General features: G+C 29.1%; 1 protein-coding gene across 1 annotated transcript; it reads right to left on the bottom strand.

Annotated features, from left to right (window-relative positions):
- Window positions 1-9,428: 9,428 nt before the first annotated feature.
- LOC107169170 (zinc finger MYM-type protein 1-like) lies at window positions 9,429-11,454 on the bottom strand. The gene is made up of 6 exons (XM_089226950.1): window positions 11,423-11,454; window positions 11,019-11,346; window positions 10,693-10,945; window positions 10,313-10,540; window positions 9,956-10,222; window positions 9,429-9,799 (listed from the first exon to the last, which is right to left on the bottom strand). The coding sequence occupies exons 1-6, from the start codon at window positions 11,437-11,439 to the stop codon at window positions 9,429-9,431; spliced, it is 1,464 nt and encodes a 487-aa protein (XP_089083076.1). The 5' UTR covers window positions 11,440-11,454.
- Between the last annotated feature and the right edge of the window lie 12,403 nt (window positions 11,455-23,857).

Below are 23,857 nucleotides of genomic sequence, written 5' to 3'. Positions count from 1 at the left end.
CTCGTGGATGTATAAGTCGTAGAGAGATTGATTATATATGGTCGATGCCGACCTCGAAAAAATGTATCCAGCTAGTAACAACCCGATACGAGTTTCTTTGGAAAAATAATTTTGTCTACGTCATAATATATTATACAATAATATACGCTTGTGTTATTGCTTAGTTAGATATAGGTGTACATCATACTATTTAAATATACAAAACGCGACGATAATATAATGTCTTTAACATTCAGCTTCCATTACGTGTTTCTAAATAATTGAAATTCTGATATTTCACAAACTAATGTTACAGTTGAAGTATCCTAAAAAAGTTGTCTTAACATGGATATAATAGATATAAGTACATAATATTATTAAAATGAAAACATGATAATTTATAGGCGACAATGTGACATTATAAAACCGGTCAGAAAACATAATCGTCCTTAATTTGAATTTATCATATGCGATTAAATAAAATTATAATTGTTAACCTAATTTGAACTAAACAATCACACTATACCTATACATATCCAATGTATTACTATGTATAGTGTAAATAGTCGTTCAAGATTATCTATCGTATTTACCATAAATATAACGCCTGAAATTGTTAAAAAGTACATTACAAAAAATATTGTTGTACATAAAAAAAAAATGGATATAAAATCTGATGAGAACTAACATAAAAATAACAGCGTCAATATATCTGAAGTTGAGACCCAGTGGCGTCGAATAAAATCAAAACTGACAGTTCAAATAGTTTCATTGGCCACCTTCTCATTCAAACGATTGAGAAACCACATGAAGTACATGTTCGGTGCCACTATATGGACACCTACAAAAATGATGAAGGTATTTATTTTTTGACGAAATTATAGTCAATAATATAATAAATTAAACTTTCGAAGTAAAAGAACATGTCATCCAATAAAACGTCGATCAGATCAAACCTAATAGTAACAGTTACGATAATATTATGTCTGAAAGGGTCAAAGATGAAGATGAAAATATTATTTGCATCAATTTAGAAATATAGTCGATAATACAAACAATAAAACGCAGACCCACGAAAACTCATAGCAAAATAGATTATTAGAAAATCAAGAAATTGGTAATGACTTAGGGGAACCAAAACTACCTCGTTTGTCTTTTTTTTTTTTCACACAGAGAGTGGCTTCAAGTTGATTGGTCAAAAGTAAAAAATGTATAATTTAATGGTGTTTTGAAAAATGGAAAAAATTTTAAATTCAAATTACTAAAAAGTAAAAATAAAGTTGAAATTTTTCAGAGTATTTTTTCAATAACTTTTAAACCGAAATGAATTACAGAATACCCGAAAAAATCGGTAGAAGTATACAAAATTATTTTAATTATAGATACAAAAAGAGTCAAAATACTGATTATTTTTATTTTTTATTTTTCGGGTGATATTTGTCGAAAAATACACGATCGTTAAAGTCTCCATCCGCGTTATGCTAGAGTCTAGCATAATATTATTACAACTAAAACTCGCTTATAAGACACTCTTTAAGGGACCAGCACTCTTATATGAGAATGAAAAAAAATTAATCGAAATATTGAATTTATTTTTTTATGACTGAACATAATTTAACGACAAATATATTATAAATTAACTGTAATTACATACGCATATATTTTATTATGCTACTGAATTTAATTTAATTTAAAAAAATGTTATTATTTTATTATTGCTTATTAAAAATATGTTTGTTCGCGAAATTCTGACAATACGTTTCAACAAGAAAATTTTCGATTTTCTTAAGACAACCAAACATTTTTTTGATATTTTCTATATAGAGGATGATAATACTTATCGAATTTTCGATAAGTGTTGCAAACTAACAATAGGTATAGCGATATAAGAAAAATCGATAAGAACGCGTAAATGAGAAAAATTTCTAATTTCATTTTTATAAAACTACCAAAATGTATTGTTATCTGCTGAACAAAAGATCATTTTGATGTGCATTTAGTTAGGAATTTGGAAAATAATTTCCATGCGTGGCACAGACGTCCAATTCAATAAGATATCTTGATCATCACACTATGAAGTATCAAGTAGTTAACAAACTTCTTATCGGTCAGTAACCGATAAGTTAAATATTTAACTGTTTTTTTTTTCAATTTTTAATCCTATGCTTCGAAAATATTTTTCCAGTATTACATTTTTTTAAGGTTAGGTGTTCTAAGTGTCTGAAGACTGACGGAAAACAGCGTCATATGCGAGAAAAGGTCTTAAGCAAGTTTTACTGTATTAATCATATTATTATTAGATTATATTTTATTCTAAATAGACATGATTAAGAATTACAGTTGAATTTTAAAAGGCTTATGACAAAGTTTGGAGGGCTAAGTCTCCACAGACCACCCTAGGTGCTTATGTTTATTATATTATAGTATAGGTTCCAACTTCCATAATGATACGTAGGTATAAGTATATATAATATGAAATCTAGAATTTGCATGTCATCACCAACCATAATATTTTCCAAGGTAGTTTTATTTGTTGTGCCTTGGGGTTGGCTGTAAAGTACTAAGGAAACTTCAACCACTTAAAATATAACGATTTGGCTTAAAAGTGACTGTGATTTTATAATCTATATTATTGTTATTGTGCATTATTATGATGATTATTACACAATTCCAATATTTTTATTTATTCTTAGTATGTAGGTACTCAAAATATTAACTTTAAAAATAATGCGTGCATTTAAATCTAGATGAGCGCAATACGCCAGTAGAACGATGCTTATCGATCCCATTGATTGAGCTCGGAATCAGTCTGCAGTATATAATAGTAGGTATTAGTATCTCGGTCAAAACGCCTAGAAGATATTATTGAGGATATATGCATGGATCTATATAGATGTATAGGTATATACAGTGTGTTTGTTATATCATAATTTTCTGATAATGCTAAGACACCAAACAAACGAACTGTCCGCGGTCGAATTGCCGTTTGCGATGTAGTTACACAGATAGACGTAGTTATATAGGTCGATAATACAATAATAATATATTTTACGTCGACAATCGGCAGAGTCGCACACAATCGGCCAAGTCGCAGTTATCGCACGCGAACTATACGGACGGGGAAACACACACGGCATAAAGGCCTTGGCGTATATATTATCGTTAACGCCGTCGTCGACGTACGCGGCTATAGTAACACACGAACAATACGCGCTCTGTTACATTTATACAATATCATTATAATAATAATAATAACGACAATATACAATTTAATGTGTAATAAAATAACGTATTGCTCGATGACGACGCGCGACGGTGCCGGCGAGTGTTCGTTTATATATTATATTTAATGCGTTTTATTCGCGCTCGTCGCTTCGTCGGCGGGTTTATACGTCGCGCGAGCGTACCCTGCAGATAATAATAATATAAATAATATAATATACCGGACGAGGAGAACATCATACGGCTACTATTTATATATTTTATGCCCTTACCTATACGTTATAACGCCGCGCGTATCATTTATTCCTCCGCGGGACGACTCTCGCCGGACATAATAATATATTATAATATAATATAATAGTGCGCGTCCGCCCTCGTCGTTTGGCAGCACAATGGCCCGGGCGGCCTGTATATAGGTACCGCTGCACTAGCCGATTTACGTGGTTTAAATATTATTATTATTATGTAGATCGAACGTATTATACGAGAATACTACGTCGCCATCGCACTCGGATCCAACGATCGTTATTAGTAGAAATGTATATTCCGTACACGATACACAACTATTATTATATAAGCTATTATTATACTATGGATATACCTCAGATACTCATAATACACAGACAACGGCGATAACATCGTTCTCCTCTTCGGAATCGTAGAGATACAGAAACCGTCTGATGCTCTGATGTCTGTTTGTGTAGTATAGTTCATTTTATTATTTATATCGAGAACGCGTTTCGGGCCGTAACATTTAATAACGCACACTCGCCCAAATTGGATGGCCCTCCCACCCGCATAATATCATGTACCTCCGAATTGTAAAATATTATTTTAATAACAATAATACTATAACGATCGCTGCGGAGGCGCGTCGGATCGCCGCCTGGTTTTCGCGGTGGTCGGCGGCGGTACTTTTACTCTCGCCGCGAATGGCGTGTACCTATTATAATTTATAGCTTTAAAATATACGCTCGACCCGTATGCGTAATGACTTGAGTCGACCGGAAATGGGTGTCAGCGAATTTTTGGCATACCTACATCACGGCCAAATAAGACACAAAATATTATATTATGTAGGTACTTATACATAATATACTTATAACGACTCATTGCCCAGAGTTTGCGCGGTAACGTCATATCATAGTTGGCGGTGTATACAGATGGATTCAAAGCAGCAGGTCTTTCACTTTCTATCATTCGACTGTAGTGCCTTGATCAATCGTTTCTTTTGAATAATTATTAGTGTTTTACGCCACTAATATGCGTCGACACGCATTAACCGTAGATCACCGAAAGGGACGAACGGTATAATGGACGTCAAGAAGACCAATAAACTTATAATCTATAAAACGTAATATTATTATAATATACGGAGTGTTACTTGGAATAACATAATATATCAATTTATATTGTGATATACCTACGTTCAGTTTGTGCGGTGGTTAATCAGCGTGAGCAAATATTTGTAGGTTCTTTTTGGTTTCTTTCGTGTGCAAAAACCGGTGTGTCATTACAGATTTTGAAACGACCCGCCGGCGTTGGAAATGACGTAGTATAGATCTCTGATTTATATAGGGTGTTATTACTAAACCATTATGGTACATAATATGTACCTATTATACTTATTAGGAGTTAGTAAAACATTATATACATAAGTACCTATAACATCATATTATTATAATCAGATAAGAATCAAGCACGTAAGAAAAATGCATGAAACCTTGTAAAACTATATAGGTACGATACAAAAATATGTTATGTGGAAAATAATAAAAATGCGATAAATACGAATCGCATAAGCCTAGGCTTTACAAAATAAAATAAAATATAAGGTTATCTAGTTGATTAGTTGAATTATATTTAGTTTTATTTTAAATTGTAATCATCATATTATTATACTGTATGGCATACTATCGTATAAATTATCATCATCTATCATCATTCACTGTTTATAATATTATAATATTTATGTGTAATCTATCACCGTTTTTATATTATTCCTAATTTCCACGAGTTCCCTTCTACCTCCCGCCCGAAAAGAACTTTTAATCTATCATCTTACTTTCAAAGTATTTTTTTTTTAATTTCGATTTATTGTACCTACATAGACCATTTCTGATGTAATTTTAAAATTTTGAAATAGGGACTGAGGTAATTCACGTGTCTCTAAATTATAGCTAGTATGTTCGGTTTTCTAGTTAGAAAGTTAAACGACTATTTAAAAAAAAAATATGATTTAATCTATTCTCAACGAACAAATTTTACTGCTCGTGACAATAAAGCAGCGGGATCAATTATTATATTTTGAAAGGTATACAAATATTTGATTCGGTGGCTAGAATTCGTTTTAACTGCACCCGTCTAAATAATTCCATAACATACAACTAAGTGTTTTGAATGTGTATCTAATATATATAGGCGCACGTTGAAGTTTTTTGTTTTTTTAAATATGGTTTATTCGATTTAAGTTTATTTATTTTAAGTTTTATAATAGTTCAGAAGACTCTAGATAAATACATATTTATAATTTAGTCATAATAATTTACATAATTAATTGTTAAATTAAAATTAATTATAAAATGCATTCAAAAAATATAAGTACCAATATTAATTTTATTTTATTAATTAATTTTTTTATCAAACATGCTATCCGCGGCATTTGTGGCCATTGGACGTAACAATACATTTTACAATATTCATAATTATTTAAATAATATCACATACCTAATGAGAAATAAAAAGAAAAAGAAACATATGATGATATTATTGGAATAGCAGGACATGTTATACATTGTTATATAGGTACAATTACAATTTATTAATAAGTTGCGTTTCTGTTAAAATTGTATAATTCTGAAGATGTTGATTGGTTCAGGGTTGAGTGATTCAGCGAAGTGGTCAGAGATTTGGAGTTGTCTTCTTTCTTTGTCGTAAGTTCTACATTCGGTCAAAAATTAATTTTATAAGTATATTTCCATAATTCAATCGTAATATATTATATATATATAATAATCAAAAAATCAATAAATACTAAATAGTCATAGTCAAACTGTCATGATATTAATAGTCAAAAAACATTTACAAATTTTCAATTGGATTGAATTTATAGAATATTTTTTTTATAAATTACAATCGTGATATTTGACCTAAACTGTATTTGTATATTTTTTCTTTGATAGGCATATTATATATAGCAATATAGTTTTTTTTTCTTGGCTAATATAGATTTTTTTCGTTTTAAAATGATTCTTAATTGTATGTAAGAATCATGTAGAACATATTTTTAAGCTTCTATAAACTGATTAAATTACTGCTAACCATAGGTACAATGAATCGTCAATTTAAATACAAGAAAATAATAATATAAAATATTTAATGACACGGACGACCCTACCAGTTGTCCAAAGCGCGTGTATAAGACCGCATTATAAATGTACACAAACTCATACGATTGCAGTATCAGTGGCGTATTTAAGATGGGGGGAGGTTTGGGAGTTCAACCATAAATTATTTCTATATACGACACTGACCTGTATGCTCCTGTAGTATCTAAGAAAAACAAATTTATTGTACGCATTCGACAAATGTATTATAAATGTATAACTATTATTATAAAAATTATAGTTTAGATAAAAATTAATTTAAAAAAATTAGAATAAATTAAGAAAATATAATACATTTTGTTCTTTTTCATTAATTTTATCGTATCGTCTAGACACAAGCCATCACTGGGTAATTGGTAATAGACTCTTAATTATATAGGTACGTTCATTTGCCATGGCAAAAAATATTAGATAACACCTTTAGGTGTATATAGACATTTAGACATATAGTATAGATATACTATAACATAAAATATCTATCAACACATTTAGTTCACCGTAGTCACGGTGACTGGTAGTCAAATCGTCTAGCTGTTACGATTTAATTATGAAGAAAAAAACACGCACCCGTTTAAAAAAATATAATATAGATGTTTCCGCGGTGCTGCATAACATCTATTATATTATACTATTATAGTATCATACCATTGCGCTGTTCACCTCCTACATAATACATATTATAATTTTATGATCACTAATTTTCTTTTTTAGCCATATCGACCGATTATGTAAATGTATAAAATATTATTATATTGGGTATTATAATATACGTTATTATAATGGTTATGATTTACATCAAATATTATTACTAACACTTTATATGCAAACATAGTTTCACGGTTTTATTTTATTTTTTTATACGATAGTTTTAGACTTTTAAATGTATTCGTGTGGTGTCCATACACGTCCTAATAGTGTGTAATGTGTATTCAGGCGTGCATAATAACAATAACATAGTAAGATTTATTCAGAATATAATATGCTGTATGCCTGTATCATGCGTTCGAGCTGTGGCTATGGTGTTATGAATGTTATGATGTTATTGGTGATATAATGTATGTGTACTGTTGTTCACCAGACGTCATCGAATAGGTTATAATGTACCGCACGTCAAACGTGTTTCTATTATAGACATTTTAAGGCTTTGAAGTCACGTGGTACCCATCATGCAGGTTTTGTATAATATATTATGATGTCTAATTCGTATACAAATGTTAATCAAACTGCAGCTAGTACCGAATTTATACAAACTTTAATTGTATAACCAAATATCATAATCATAATACCTAATACCTATGCTGAATTAACGCATATAGTTATGCGCATCCCAATACCTAAAATATAATTGTAGCCACAGCGTGAAAACGGACGGCTACACACACAACACACTACAAGTCTACAATCAACTTTACATTCACTGTTAAAATAATAACGGAAAGAAAAAGAGAGTGACAAAAAACAGATGAAACGAAAAAAATTAGGTAGAAATTCAAACATGGACAGTATTTACCAAGTGTGCCTGGAAACCAACCGACAGTTTGTAATCCGAATCTTTAAATTTAACGGTGGTCGTCATAATCACATGCATTATCAATAATAAAATCAAGTTATCATTTGAACTGCACATACCAATAAATTATATTAAATCAAATTCAATATAATAAAGAAGATTTTTTTGGCATTTTCATCAATATGTTTGTTTCATTACGAGTAATGAAAAACTTTGATAGACTATTTGAAAACAATATTATGTGAATTTGTTCCAAACGAAACATTAATTTTTGTTCATTAAATAATTTAATTTTTCTATATATAATATGACGGATAATCCATATGTGTTGTGATGTTGTCACTAAGAATTTCAAATCAGCGTTACGGATGTGAACGTTGTTAATTGAGTGTATACCACGACGGCCCGAGTACTCTTACTCACGATATAATTATTATTAGTATGCACTATGCTCTTACAGAACTGACGGAATAAAAACGCGTTCAAATCTAAACTAGTCAACATAAGTCAGATAAATACGTGTATTGTACTGTGTACACAGTCGTGGTCGCTGCAGTAGTCATATTAATTAAAATTAATGTCAAGATTTCCGAACTGCTATACGGTATACTTGCTGCAGCACTCATAAATATTGATTTGGTTTGTATGCGCTTAGTGCACACATAGGTAAATGTAGTATTTGATTTATAACGAATATTTTGAGCGAACCGAATTTTAAATCTGATCGTTGATAATACATATTTTAAATGAACTCTAACAAAATTATATTTTTAAAGCAATTAATACGGATAGAGCTTTTGAATTTTAATACCTTTATATTAATTTTATATACCTAGCGAATATATTTTATATAGGATTTATGTCATAAATTATATTTTGTCAGACCATTTTTTTAAATTGTAGTGTTATATTTTAATACCTACTCTATTGTTACGTCAATATCATATTTTACATAAACAAGTCTAGCAAAGTTTTATCTGTAATTAAGTCCAAGTTTATAAATTGTATATAACCTGTAAATAATTGTATATATATTAAGTAAGCTATTGTAAACCAACGCCAATGGCCTTTGACGCCGAGGCTTAATATATATAAAAAAAAAGATTTATCTGTAAATAGTAACTTCAATAACTCACTTATATAGTTACTTGTTTGCATAGGCGCAATTTGGGTTAAATGCATGGAGGTGCTAGGTTTGAGTTGACCAAAGTGACCCATGGGGGGCTTTGCTCCCCACACACCCTTATGACCATACCACGACACCATTTAAATAAAATAAAACACAAATTTAAGGTATATAAAAAAAAATGGTAAATATGTTTATTTGAATATTATATTAAAGGTATACGTCTTTGGGACAAACCAAACTTATTTATTATTTTATCTTTATCAATTTTAGAGCTAAGATCTCTCTCGATATTAATTACAGACAAATCTGTAAATTTGGCTTGCTTCATGCTTGTCCTAAGCCAATTCTTTATACGGCGCATCGACGAAAATGACCTTTCACAGGTAGCCGAACTTATAGGAATTGTTAATCCCACTTGAACAAGTCTATATAAATTTGGAAAAACATCTTGAGTCACCACTTTCTTTAATCCAATTATATCAAAGTCCAAATTTCTGGTTTGCATACAATTTTTTGTCTGCAACATTTCTGCTTTCAATGATGTTAAATTAATATTTACAACATCCTGAAATTCTACCATAACATGATTATTATATTTACAAAATTAACATATATTTCATTAATCACAATAATAAATTATTCCTATGCAGGGTTGTTAGATGTTTATAATTATTATGAATTCAATGAATGTAGAATGAGTTATTATTATTTAGTTTATGAATAACTTACTAACCTTGTAATGATTGATGAAATATGATCCTTGTTCAAAATCCATTTTCATAAACTGGTCTAATGAGTTAGCTAAAACTAAACTTTCATCCAAAAAACGGTACTTTAAATTTACAATAACAGCATCAATTATTTGAAAATAAATGATTTTCCAATGCTCATTGCCAATTGTTCCACATTCTGTTTCACTTTGCGCTCCAGTTAAAGTCTCGAGATTATAGCTCTGCAAGTGACGTGGCTCTTGACGTTTACGTTTAGATTTTGTTCCTAAGGATGTAAAAGTAAAAATATTAATACTTGGGACATAAAATTAAAAATATCTTATTCTTGACACATTTTTAAATTATGAATTCTTACCAGAGTTTGATAATTCCAATGTTATTTGGTTTAACTGTGCAAATTTCTTTATTTGTTCCCAAAGCTTAAAAAAGCCATCTTCATTTCTCTGATTTTCAAAAGTAGAAATTACACTTTGAATTAAATTACTTGATGTTCCCAAGGTAGCAGATTTAGATTGGAGTTGATTACTTAATACATTTATAATGGATAACACTTCACTCAATATGTGAAGAACTATTATAAATTCTAATTTATTAATAGAACTTAAAATACCTAAAAATCATAAAAGTGAACATTGTCATTAATTTATTTAGTTTAATAAATGTACCTATATATTTAAAACGTTTCTTTTTTTTAAATTTAAGTTTTATAGTGGTATAGGTAGTTTATATAGGTACCCAATGCACGTGCTACATCTTTATCTATTTGTTCCTCAATTTCATCGTTAAGAAGATTAAGAATGCTAGAATAATTTTTCAACATTGCAACGCAATTTTTATATCTGCACACCCATCTTGTATCACATATCCTTAGTACATTTCCTTTATTTAATCCTAAATTTCTTTGCATTTCACATAATTTCTTATTTTTTGATGGTTGTGAAAAATGTACGTATATTGCTTCAAGTACATTAAAAACAAGTTTTGCATTCTGAAAAATATATTAACACATAAAATACCTACAAATCTATAGATTTTATGATTTTGATTTGTTTTAATATTACCTTTATTGTTTTACATGTATCTACAACTACTAAATTAAGGCGGTGTGCCATACAGTGAGTGTATATAGCGTATGGATAACGTTCTTTAATTCTTGATTGAACACCACGTAAGTGTCCAGACATAACACTGGCGCCATCATATGATTGTGCAATTATTTTGATCTTAGACATAGTCAATTTTTGTTTTTCAAAACATTCAAACAGCGCAGCAACGATATGGTTGGAAGTTAGTCTATTTGACACATCAACAAAACATAAAAATCGTTCATATACATCCAAATCAATAGTATATCTTACACAAATTGACAATTGTTCTTCTCTATAACATCTACAATTAAATAAACATTTAATAACTTGAATACATTCAAATATTGAAATTTTATAAAAAAATATATAAAACAAACCTAGCTTCGTCACACATTAAAGCAAAAAAACCAATCTTTTCAATTTCTTTGACAATAATTTCTCTGATGTCCTCTGCACACAATTCAATTAATTGATCTTGAATAGACCAGCTTGTATAATTTGTTGTTTGTAAAAATTTGGCTGATAATTTGATAATAATTTACACAGTTCCTTAAAATTGCCTGAAAATTGTAATGTAGGTATATGGAAATAATCTTGAAAAAATTAACTCATTATTTATAATGATAAATACAATATTACATAATGTTATTAAATATAAATGCAGTATAAAATTAATTTAAGAAGTACCTACCTTGGTTTAGAGAATCTGTGTCTTCTCTGTGGCCTCGATATGCAATACCTTGTTTCCCCAAAAATAATATGTCAATAAGCGTACCAATATAGGTACGGTTTTTGGCAACTTGTTCCTTATAGCCGCTACACTGAACCACGAATATAGATGCAATTGTTTTGATTTTTCCCTATTCGAATTATCCTATCTCTATTTAAGTCGATGTCCTGTGCACATCGCACACACGTTGGTAGAACAAAAAATATAAATATAGAGAGAAAGAAAATGAATCAATTGTAACTTTTAATAATATATATAAACACTAGTTGAATAACTCGACTGACTTCTCCTGTATGGAAAAGTGGATCCTTCATATATATTATAATAACACACAAAATGCAGTCGTAGTAGTATAATATTATGATAATCGTATTTAACCGCATCGACTTATGATAATAATAATAATAATATATGTCTCGTGTCGGCCACGGTTCTATTCACTGTGCGTATAATGTATACCGTTACGAATCGCGGCATTGCATTGGTTCGTCGTATCTGCCTCGCGATCGGACATAATATATTATTATACCTACCCGTTCGATACACAACGCATACAACGATTCGTTGTCGTTGACTTTTGTCCCGTGCTGTACTGTGCAAACTAAGACTAGGTACGATGAGGGCTGAAAAATCGAAAATTTTAGTCATTATTCAGAGCGTTCCATGCGGTGAACATTAATAATAAATAATAATAATATGGTCTAATTACATTACATTATGTTAACAATAATGTATAATAAATACATTGGACATATTTTGTATAAAATGGTTTTATTTAGATAATAATTTTGTATAGGTTAGTCACTTATTATCCAATTTTTGAATTTAAATTAATTGTTATTCATTAGTAGGTACCTATATATGACTACATCACGCTCTTAAATATAAAGATATTTTGATTTTATTCTGTCAATATTTTATTCCCTAAAATAATATCGTGTCCTAGCTTTCTTGGCCACTGTCAGGTCAAGTTATTTACGTTATAATTACAACTGAAAACATTTCTTTTTTATAATAAAAGATTTAGCCTTGATCGCATTGAGCAACATTTACCTGTTACTAAACTTGCTTAATTTTACAGGCCTTATACCGTTGCCCCTCGGGGAAATATGATAGCTTTTTCTCTCCAAAAAGATTCGATAGACCTAACAGACAGTCTTACTGACAATTGCTTTTCTCTAGCTATTTCAACCGTCATTCAGATTATCCAAATTGACTTAGGAATAAAAAAATATAAATGAATTTGGCGGGATTACATTTTTTTTTACGTTTTGGCCCTGTATGAAACCTATACCCCCCTCATCATGTCATTGTACCAGCATAGTCTTGGATGCTAAAACAAATAGAGTTATTATGTAGACACAATCAATATGTATATATAATAATATATTGGGATTATGTTGACTAGTTGTACATGATGTCAGGATGTGTTTATTTCGTTGCAGTTCTCCGATTTTCAAGCTGCCTACGTGTACCACCTAGTTTATATAGGTACCATGCTATTTTGTTCAACATGTTCCACGTCTAGAGCCCATTCAAATCGTTTAAGAAAATCGCTTCAAATATTTCTTGGTTCAAGTTCATTTCGTATTAATAAATTACAATGGCATGCTCAATATAACTACTGTACAGCACAATCTACTTTTTAAAACACTGAAATACAATTACCATTTCTTCAATTTCTTTTGAGAAGTTGGACGTTCTATAGCACTGGACGAAGCCCAAATATTGAGAGATCTTTCTATCTGAATCATATAATTCGGCATGGTTTTAAATGCGGATGATGGCTTGGTTATTTTGATTTAACCGAATTTATCATTGTTTTTGACGATTCTGCGTGTATAAGAGACACTTATAATAACACTATGCTTTAAATTTTAAATCTTAATTAAAGTACCATTAACATACTATTTTTCTACTAAGGTTTTTATCTTACGTATAATACGTCTAACAGTCTAACCTCTTGTGAATTTTTGGTTAGGTACTGGAATCTATGTGTACCATTTTTGGTACATGGTTTATTTCCATTCGAGATAAGAGATAACCCAAAAAGTAGCAATTACGCCTTATTTATTATTTTTAATTTTTTTTTTTACCTAAAAAATTGAGTTTATAAGATATAAAAAGGCTAATTGAAAATGTATTTGCATGGTAGGCTACTATCAATTTTCCTGTTTTATTTCCTATTTACGTGTATCATAGTATGTGAACACAACACATTTTGGCAAAGATTCCAATGTTCCGATAATGGTATATGAAAAGTTATTGGCAAAACCATGCAGGCAATAATTCTCCAAAGAATAATGTAGCGGCTAAACTGTTGAAAAATAATATATCGTTGTACATTATTCTTATGACCGTATCGTTTTTTCGTTTTAATTTTATTTGAAAACAAAATGCTTATGTTCAAATAATCGAACCCATCACAAATATCCGTGAATATACCTGTATTGGAAAACAACATTTCGTCAACTAATGCACAAGTATATATAATATACTTATATACACTTATAATATCGATATATATCTGAGTTTCGAGTACCCTTTTGTATATTAAACGTCAAAGAAATTGGCTGTTCAAACGAGTTAAATGTTATATGTTTAAGAGGCGTCGTGTATAGACGACAACACATTTTCTTAATTTAAATTACGCGTCATAAATTGTGCGGGGAAAAAAACAACGAAAAAACCGATAAAAATAGAGGAAAATCGAACTGTAATTAATTGTAATTTTAACGAGCGACCGTGTAAATATATCGGATGCCATTAGATTTGTACCCTGATAACGTTTGCCGGTTTTCGTTACCAAGATCCAGCCAAATTCGTCGTTGGATTACCATAATTATTATGGTGCGCGCGCCAGCTGTACGACTTGGTCCAGCGTGTTGTACGACGATGGCGCCCGAGCAGAATAACGAAAAAAAATCTGATTTAATCTATCTTTAATGAGCTCCACACCATTGAGAGATACGGATCTCTCGGGACGGGTAGGTAGATATATCGACGTTGGTCTGGTGATCGAACGTGAAATAAAAATGAATAGTTACGTCAAGTAAAAATAGTAAAACTATTACTATAGTTTCATTGTGTAAACAGCATAATAGTAGTATTAAATATATCAGCTGTGAGTAAATTATTCTATTTCGTGTTTTCCCGTTTTCGTTAAACCATATATTATTATATAATATATTTTATAGAAGGGAAATAATATTATTTTTATGCATAAAGCTTTTTTTTTTTTTATTGTCAAAACATTTTAATTATTGCGTCCCATTTGGCCTGGAGCTATGTCATAAAGAAACGCGAACGGGCGACCGCGCATATTGGGTTTCATGATAGCTATAGTCGTGTATCTGTTTAATAGTTGTAAATAAAAACAAATACCTGACATAATATAAAAACATATGCCTATGTATAATATATAATAATATAATATATGTTATGTGTGTATTAATGTTATATACGAACGCGCGCGCACGGATATAGAAGTAACTCCATTAAGATAGGGCGTGGAGATTGCAAACCAGCGATAAAACATTTTTAAACAAATACAAAGTTTTTCGTGTAGCCGTAGTACGCCGCGACCGCGTGCTTAGGGGTACCATAAAACATGGTTTGCCGTTTTAGAAACATTAAATCATTCTTGCAGGATCGTGTACTTATATACTTTTGCTGTGGTGTGTGTGTGTGTACATTATAATAGAAAAAATTTAAAAAAAATATATATATTTTTTAGGTGTACGCATATGCACATTGTATCTGTGAATCGTGTACAAACTTACAGGAGATATTACAAAAATTAAAATATGAAATTCCTTACTGTTCAATATTATATAATACTCCTTCCTCCTTATTCATGAATTTTCATTAAATATATATTTTTAATTCTATAATATCAATTAATGTTACCGATACAATTATTTATCAAATACAGTACGTAGCCACTGCCTGCCACACGTCCATCATATTAATTGCTGGATCGTATTTGGTATATCATTCAAAGTATATTTTCTATAGTTTCTGGTGGAATAATTAACGTTGACAATGCAATTTTAATATCACTATTACCGACACTTCCAAACATCGCTTGATAAGTCGACCTTTTTATCCCACTGTGAAATGCTCTATTCTTCATTTTAATCGTACGAAAGTCGGGACAAGATTTTGAATTATTTGTTTGCGACCATGTAGTTAAAATTTTTTGGATACCATAGTTTACCTTTTCAATACATCAAAAAAAAATAAAAAAAAAATGAAAGAATACAATGTCTGATTAAAAAAAAAATTACGCAATCTTGTTAATGAAACGATCGTAATAATAATAAAAAGCCAAACAAGCATAAGCGCAATTTGGGGGGTGCTTGGGGGTGCTTAGCACCCCCAAATTTTTAACAGCATTATCGAATATTCGAATGTTAATTGCTTATAACTTATGATATTATGTAGTCCCAGTGTTAATTTGTTTTTCCAAATGCCAATAGGTAATTTATTATTTCTATTATGATTAATAAATTATTATGTACTATTAACGTAAGAATATTTTATAGAAGGATAGTCGATTTAGACATTTATTTTGGTTGATAACGATTACGCCGAAACGTCTATCGACTATTCGCGTATGCCGTTGCCGTAACAGCTTTATCAATTTCTTTCGTGAATCCGGTAAATAGAAAAAAACCATCTATAAATAGAACGCGCGTGATCAATTTATTGTCGATCCAAACTCCGAGCGACCATTCATTTGATCATTTTATTTTTTCTGCGAAAACACACAGGTTGTGCTTATGTGCACCATCAGTCTATAGTGTCTATACTCAATTGTCTGAATTAGTTACGAATCCTGTACGTGTAACGTGTTTTAGTGTTTAATGTTTATAGTTTATTCTTATTAATTAAATTGAATAATATTATTATTAGTTATTACTCAAGTTGTGATTGCTTTTAAAGTTTATTGTTGCAAATACTCAAAAGATGTTTAGTATTTTCAATATTGTAAAAAAGCCAAAAAATGAAAAACCCCAAGAAGTAAGTCATGATATTTAATAAATAAAGAAAAACCCATCTTTATAATCATCTTAATGTTAATATTGATTATTGTTAAATTTTTACATATTTTAGTTGAATTCTGAGGTTGTTGATGACCCTGAATTGGAAATTGTAGAAAAAGATGTTATAGTTAATCAATCTGATGCTAATTGTGTTGAAACATTAGCAAATTAACCCCAACATTCTGATTTGGGAAATCTTACAACTGGGCCTTATCGTCCTGTTTTAAATGTAAGTTAACATTTTGTTAAATTTAATAACAATAACAATAATACTAACATTATTAGGTAATTATATATAAGTAATTGAGATTACATTAATTATTCATAGTAGGCAGTAGCTAGTATGTATTAATCATACTTGTTTAATATTTAAATACTTTTTCTGTATTTCAAATATATTAAATACAAAATCCTTCCGAACAAGATTTTAAGTTTGGTTTTTCGACTATGAAGAAATTGCTTAATAATAATAAGTTATAAATTATCACTTGAACATAATTAAATTAATTGGTTTTAAGAATTAAGAACCTGAAAACAACAAAGCTAAAAAAAATGTATTTAAAAGTATTTGAAATACTTTTTGAATATATTTAAATACTTATTAGCAAAGATATTTGAATAAATATTTTAATACTTTTTAACTGAAGTATTTAAATACCTATTTGAATTCTTTTGAAAAGTATTTTAAACAACATTGGTATTAAAATTATTCATTAAATATTTTAATACCTATTTAAAATACTTTTATTTGCATATATTGTATTGTAATCGTTCTATCTTGTAGGTTTATAAGCTAACTAGATTTGGTTCGCAAAACAGATCGTTTAGTAGCGAATGGTATAAACAATATAATTGGTTGGAGTATAGTATAAAAAGCAATGCAGTATTTTGCTATGTATGTAGAATGTTTGCTGATGAACTTATTGATGAAGTTTGGACAAAAAAAGGATTTTCAAACTGGCAAAAAGTAAGTTTATATTCAAACCTTATAGTATACCTAGGTATTTATTAAAAACTTTATATTTCATAAAATATGAACTTAACTTTTGATTCATTTAGCTAAATGAAAAACTGAAAAACATGCTACAACAAAGCGACATTTAGTTTGTGTTTCTAAGATGTCTGGGTACTTGGCTTGTAAGAAATCAGGTTCGTGAAATCAGGACACTGAAAATCTATCGAATCTTTTTGAAGATAATGAGCAATGAGCACCCATATGTCATCCAGGAACGGTGGTATTGGCTCAATGATAATGTACCTCTATGTTTGATAGGAAGAAATTCCGAAAATTTTAAAAGATCTATAACGAAAGATTCAATTATTATGTTTTACCATAACTAGCAAAAAATATATATAACTTGTGAAAAATATGAAATTTTTAGTGATAATAGGTATCAGTAGTTCATTATTAAATGTAAATATTTCTCAATACCTATAATATAATAATTCAAAATTTCAAAAGGCATATTCAATTTGTATGTGATTATTTATTCTAATCGTGACATTTATATTATATAGATATATATATGTTACGGGCAATGACGAAAATGATGATATTTACGTTAAAGTCCGACCGATGTCGAAAAAGACCTTGTAGAATACAATTTTACGTAAATGTCCGGTAAATCTACGTAAGTGAAAAAACATAATGGTTAATGTTGTAAACACGAGTATTATTTTACTATTAACGTCAATTCCCAACTCCTGATGGACGTTGTTGTAAATTATACATAGACATATACTTTTATAACATACAGGTCACTGTCAGTTATCTATCCATAGCTGATGTAGTGATGGCCAAGTCAAATAATGCCGTGATTATCTACATACTAAACACAGTTGGAAGCGGGGAGGAGTCCACCAAAAAAAAAAATATTTAGGCGTCGATAAAAGATTAATTAAAATTGTGAGTAACTACAATAACCTTAGTTTAACATCATTTTTGCGAGGAATTTCTCAGAATATATCTTTGAAATGATCTTTTTATTATGATTAAATATTATTGACGTAGGTATGTTATGCAGGTATCTTATAATAATGCTTAAAATTATTTATTTTGTAGGTATTTAGGTATTATTATTACTATTACTATTATAAATTATTGACGAAAATTATTATTGATGTAAATACTTATAATGATTAAAATATATCAATACAATCAATTATTATTATAAAATATTTACAAGTTTATGCTTTGTTATGACTTATATGAGTTAATTTTTTTTAACGGCGAAGTGGCCTCACGTCGAAACCGTAAAAAAAACAAAATGTATATTATAACAATTTCATTTACAGTCATAATACACATGTGTAAATGGATAATAAGTACTCAAAATACAAAAAAATAGTTTAACTTTTACCCTCAAAAAATTGTGTTTTTACCCCTTAGGGGGTAATTACGCCCAGGTTGGGAACCGCTGTTCTAAATGATACTATACATTTTCAACGATATAATGAAGGTATATCTATGTAATATATTCTATTTATATAACAAATCAAATACATTCAATCGTCGACAATAATTGTCAATTCATAATATTATTTAGATTAGTGGATTGACAACCATGTTTTCTATGTTGAAAATAAACGACGACGAACTTCTGGAGGAAACTAATACGCAAGAAGAATCGAGTTTAACGGAAAGTAAAGTACCTACGTGTTATACTTATGAATCGCACTATCGTGTATAATATATATCTATGGACTATGAGTATTTTACCATAAACGGCTGTCGGTGAATTCATAAAGCCGATGAAAATTAGAAATATTATATTTTAAAATATGAATCCGACACTTAATATTTTATAATATTGGCACAATTAATTATTGGTTTTTTAATATTTTATGTTATTTTTGATGTTATTGTATAGACGATATTATATTTAAGAGAACTCGAGTCATCTCTGAAGTACAGGGTACCACTTGGTGAAATTACTGATTACGTGGAATCTAATATAAATTCTCTTTTACAAGTTGAAATAAAAAATCTACTAAATTATGGTATACATTATTGAAATTATGTTATCTTATACAGGTAAAACGTAAAAAAGGACTAAAAGTTTCGGATGATGAATCACCAGTTAAAAAACCGAACATACCATTAAAATTCCTTCTGCTTCAGCGGTTTGTACCAATTACTGACACTTATAATATTATTATAAACCATCATTTATTTGAATTATTGTAATTTTGTATTTGTATACCTATATTTCACAGGCCCAACCGAATTGTGAAATTGAACCTCTTTCAACGTCTGAGCTAAGCAGCCCTGTAATTCAAATGCTCATAGAATCTTCTGCTTTAATAGTTCGTAATATTTATACTGTTTGTATATAACATTATGTTACAATTAGAGGTGTTTCCATAGGGTATACTATATATACGCCGTATACTCTTGAGATTTTTTTTCAATATCATGGTTATACTGCGTAAGATCTCAATCTTAATCGATATTATACCATTATTATACAATATTTATAAAGATTGACGAAATATACGTAATATAAAGAGGATGTATATCATGTATAAAAGATTTAGTTTAAAATTTAGCGCTCTTTACCAGCTTTACTCCTATAAACCATAAGACAGATATTTTTCTTGTATTAAATGTTTATATTTTATGATATAATATACTTTCAAAAAAATGAATAGGAACACCTCTGTATACAATCAATTACTATTGTAATTTAAATTAACTATGTATACATCATAGGCTAGTGTAATAAAGGAACTTGATTCATATTTAAAAGAGTCCAAGATCACAAATATAAAATGTCTTAGAATCACTGTCATCAGTAAGAAACATAAAAATAAAGTAAGTTACTATTTTTTTATTAATAAATTATATTTTATATATTATAAAATCTAAAAAATGGAAGGTGCGGAATCAGTAAGTGGCGGACCCCCTCCCCCCGTAAGCTGTGTTTGTTTAGGAAAAATGGCCAGTAAAAATAATCAAAACTAATTTTAACACGTTGAGTGCCACGGTCGACGGGTAGTCGACATTGTTAATTTGTATAGGCATATTTATGGCAATATGGCCTTATAATTTAATAAAGTATTTAACATAACTGTTTCGTGTAAGATATTTTTGAACACATATATGCGCGCTTGCCCACATATTATATTTTATTTTGTATGTGACATATTCACCCCCCTCCATAATCTCGGGCTGGATCCACCCCTGCCACTTATATCCCTTCAAAAGTATAAGTTATAACTTATAACTTATAAGCAAATAGACTGTCCCCAAAATAGTTAAATATTTCTAATGTAACCATCATGTCTATTATATTTCATTTTTTATGGTTCATTTAAGTACAACACGTTTGATAATACTATACAAAATACTTATGTAGTTCCCGATATTTCTAATTTTCTAAATATGAACAGAATTAATGTTTTGCTTTGAAATGAAGTGTCGATTAAATTTTAACATCTGACCAACAATAACTCATTATTTTTTAAAATTTTTTGGTATCAACAATTCTCACTTTATATTTGCATAGTATGTACATTAAGCCATAATAATCACATATTATAATTGACGTGTCCCTTTTATTTTATTTCTTACATGGGTACTCGCCTGCATACTATAATAATATTATACTTGAAATCTCACATTCCAATTCACATAATATATTATAATTTTAAAATATAATTTATTTATAATTCCTCATTTTGTTATTGTTTATCGTGTTATTATATAATAATAATTAATAGTTATATATTTTAAATTATATTAAATTATATTAGGTAACTTAAATATATTTTTCATTGTAATATCAAAGTATATATTTTTATGCAATTTTGACATTTTTAATACAACTAAATTCGATCTTTAATTATAATTTTAAAAAATAAAAATAAGCATCTATCGGTATTATATCTGGCTATTCAGTATTCATTATGTTATGAATTTTATATGATTATAACACGATATTTTTTTTAAATAAAATATCAGGATTTAAAATTAGAATGACATATTTTATTTAAATTTTCAAACCAATATAAATCAAGAATAATAATATTGATTTTATAATTTTTTAAGTTTTAGTTCTACAAAGTGTATAAAATCTTTTTTTTGATGTTCAATTGAATTTTCAACTTATGTTTTTTTTTCAAACAAAATAGAACTTAAACATTTTTACGGTTTAAATTTTGATGTCTGTTCATACTTTCAATGAAAGTCCTTCGTAGATGATTCTTAAATCTTAACTTTACTTATCGATGTTTAAAATTGATTTCAAGCTCTACAAAATACACTAATTGATATATGATAGAATTCTATCATGCAATTGGTGTTTTAAAACATTTAATTATATTTAAATATAACCATTATATTGGGTATTTGTATTTTAAATATTTTATATCACAACAAAATAATATGTGAGTCATGTGTATTGACTTTTGTTTTTAATTGTTTTTTTTCATTGCAACATTTGCTGACGTACAATGTTAAAGAATAAGGATATTCAAGAATCATTCATTAAAGATACCCGAACTGATAGATATTTTAGTCGTCCAACACCATATTAATGATATGTATGATATATCATAGGAATTGAAATATAAGCATTGAATGAAGATTTTATTAAAAACTGAAGATGACAAATCATCGAGACCATTGGATTATTAATTATCAACGTGTTTTTACTATTTGTTTTTATATTGTGTCCCACAGAGATCTGATAAATTAAATAAAAAGAACTTGTTCTAATCTATATTCTAAAAAAAAAATTTTTCATATAAATAATAGACACTTGTGCTGTATTTTAATTTTTAGAATTAAAATACAGAACAAGTGTCTATTATTCATACTAAATTTATTATTTTTTAATATTGATTAGAACAAGTTTTTTTTTGTTTCATTTATCAGATGTCCGTGTAACATCCAGTAGTTATCAATAAATAAATAAAATAAATGTTTAAATAATCATTTGTTCTTAGTATTCCAATATTGGTATATAATATGTTAATATTTATTAACTCTTTTAGTTCGTGATACATCAAGTCATGAAATGGGATTGGCGTTCTAAATAAAAGGATAAAAGAAGGCTAGAGACTACGATACCGACGATAACCTTAGAATGTAGGACATTATTTTCCGAATTTTGAACATTTTCATATAGGTAAACGTTAATTAACTTTAATTTCAAAAAGTATCAATGTTTTTGAAAATATTTTTTTACAAAGTTTCATGTTGTTAAAAAAACAACCTTTTTTTATTAAAAAATTAAATTTTTTAATATTTTTTATCCTTATAATTTTTTAAGTTTTTTACTTTTTTGAATGGCAACCTAGAGTTTTAATTTCATATTCCAAAGCAGAATATTTTTCTAAGTATTTTGATACGTAAAAATCGAATTTTGGACGAGTAGTTTATGAGTTATAAGTATTTAAAGTTTAGATTGGCGGAGTGGAGTGGTACGGGGTTACCCCGCAAAATGTTTGTCCACTACTCCGCTTGTCACAACTTTAAATACTTATAACTCATAAACTACTCGTCCAAAATTCGATTTTTACGTATCAAAATACTTAGAAAAATATTCTGCTTTGGAATATGAAATTAAAACTCTAGGTTGCCATTTAAAAAAGTAAAAAACTTAAAAAGTTATAAGGATAAAAAATATAATTTTTTCATAAAAACGTTGTTTTTTTAACAACATGAAACTTTGTAAAAAAATATTTTCAAAAAGATTGATACTTTTTGAAATAATGAGTGGTTAGTAATATAAAAATGTATTTTCTGATGCCTGAGCCCCTGAGCCGTCCTAGTCCCTGAGCCCTCCTGAGCCCGCCGCCGACCACCGGTCGCGCACGTGCGCGACATACCCCCCACCTCCCCCCAGCCAATACAGCCGTTACCCCGCGGACACATATAGCCGCCCTGGGAAAATAAGTTAAAACATTTTTTCACCGGACCGGGGATCGAACACGTATCCCCTCAGTTCGGCAAGCCGTCCCATATACCACTGCGCCACCCCACTACATATACTCTTATGTTAAAACTTGTCCTATTTAACTTGTAATAA

Source organism: Diuraphis noxia, unplaced genomic scaffold, assembly GCF_037042655.1.
Source record: "Diuraphis noxia isolate RWA-SAM2 unplaced genomic scaffold, SU_Dnox_SAM2 contig0004, whole genome shotgun sequence".
Lineage (NCBI taxonomy): Eukaryota > Metazoa > Arthropoda > Insecta > Hemiptera > Aphididae > Diuraphis > Diuraphis noxia.
The sequence above is the reverse complement of the archived record's forward strand: the minus strand, read 5'-3'. Positions and strand labels throughout refer to the sequence as shown.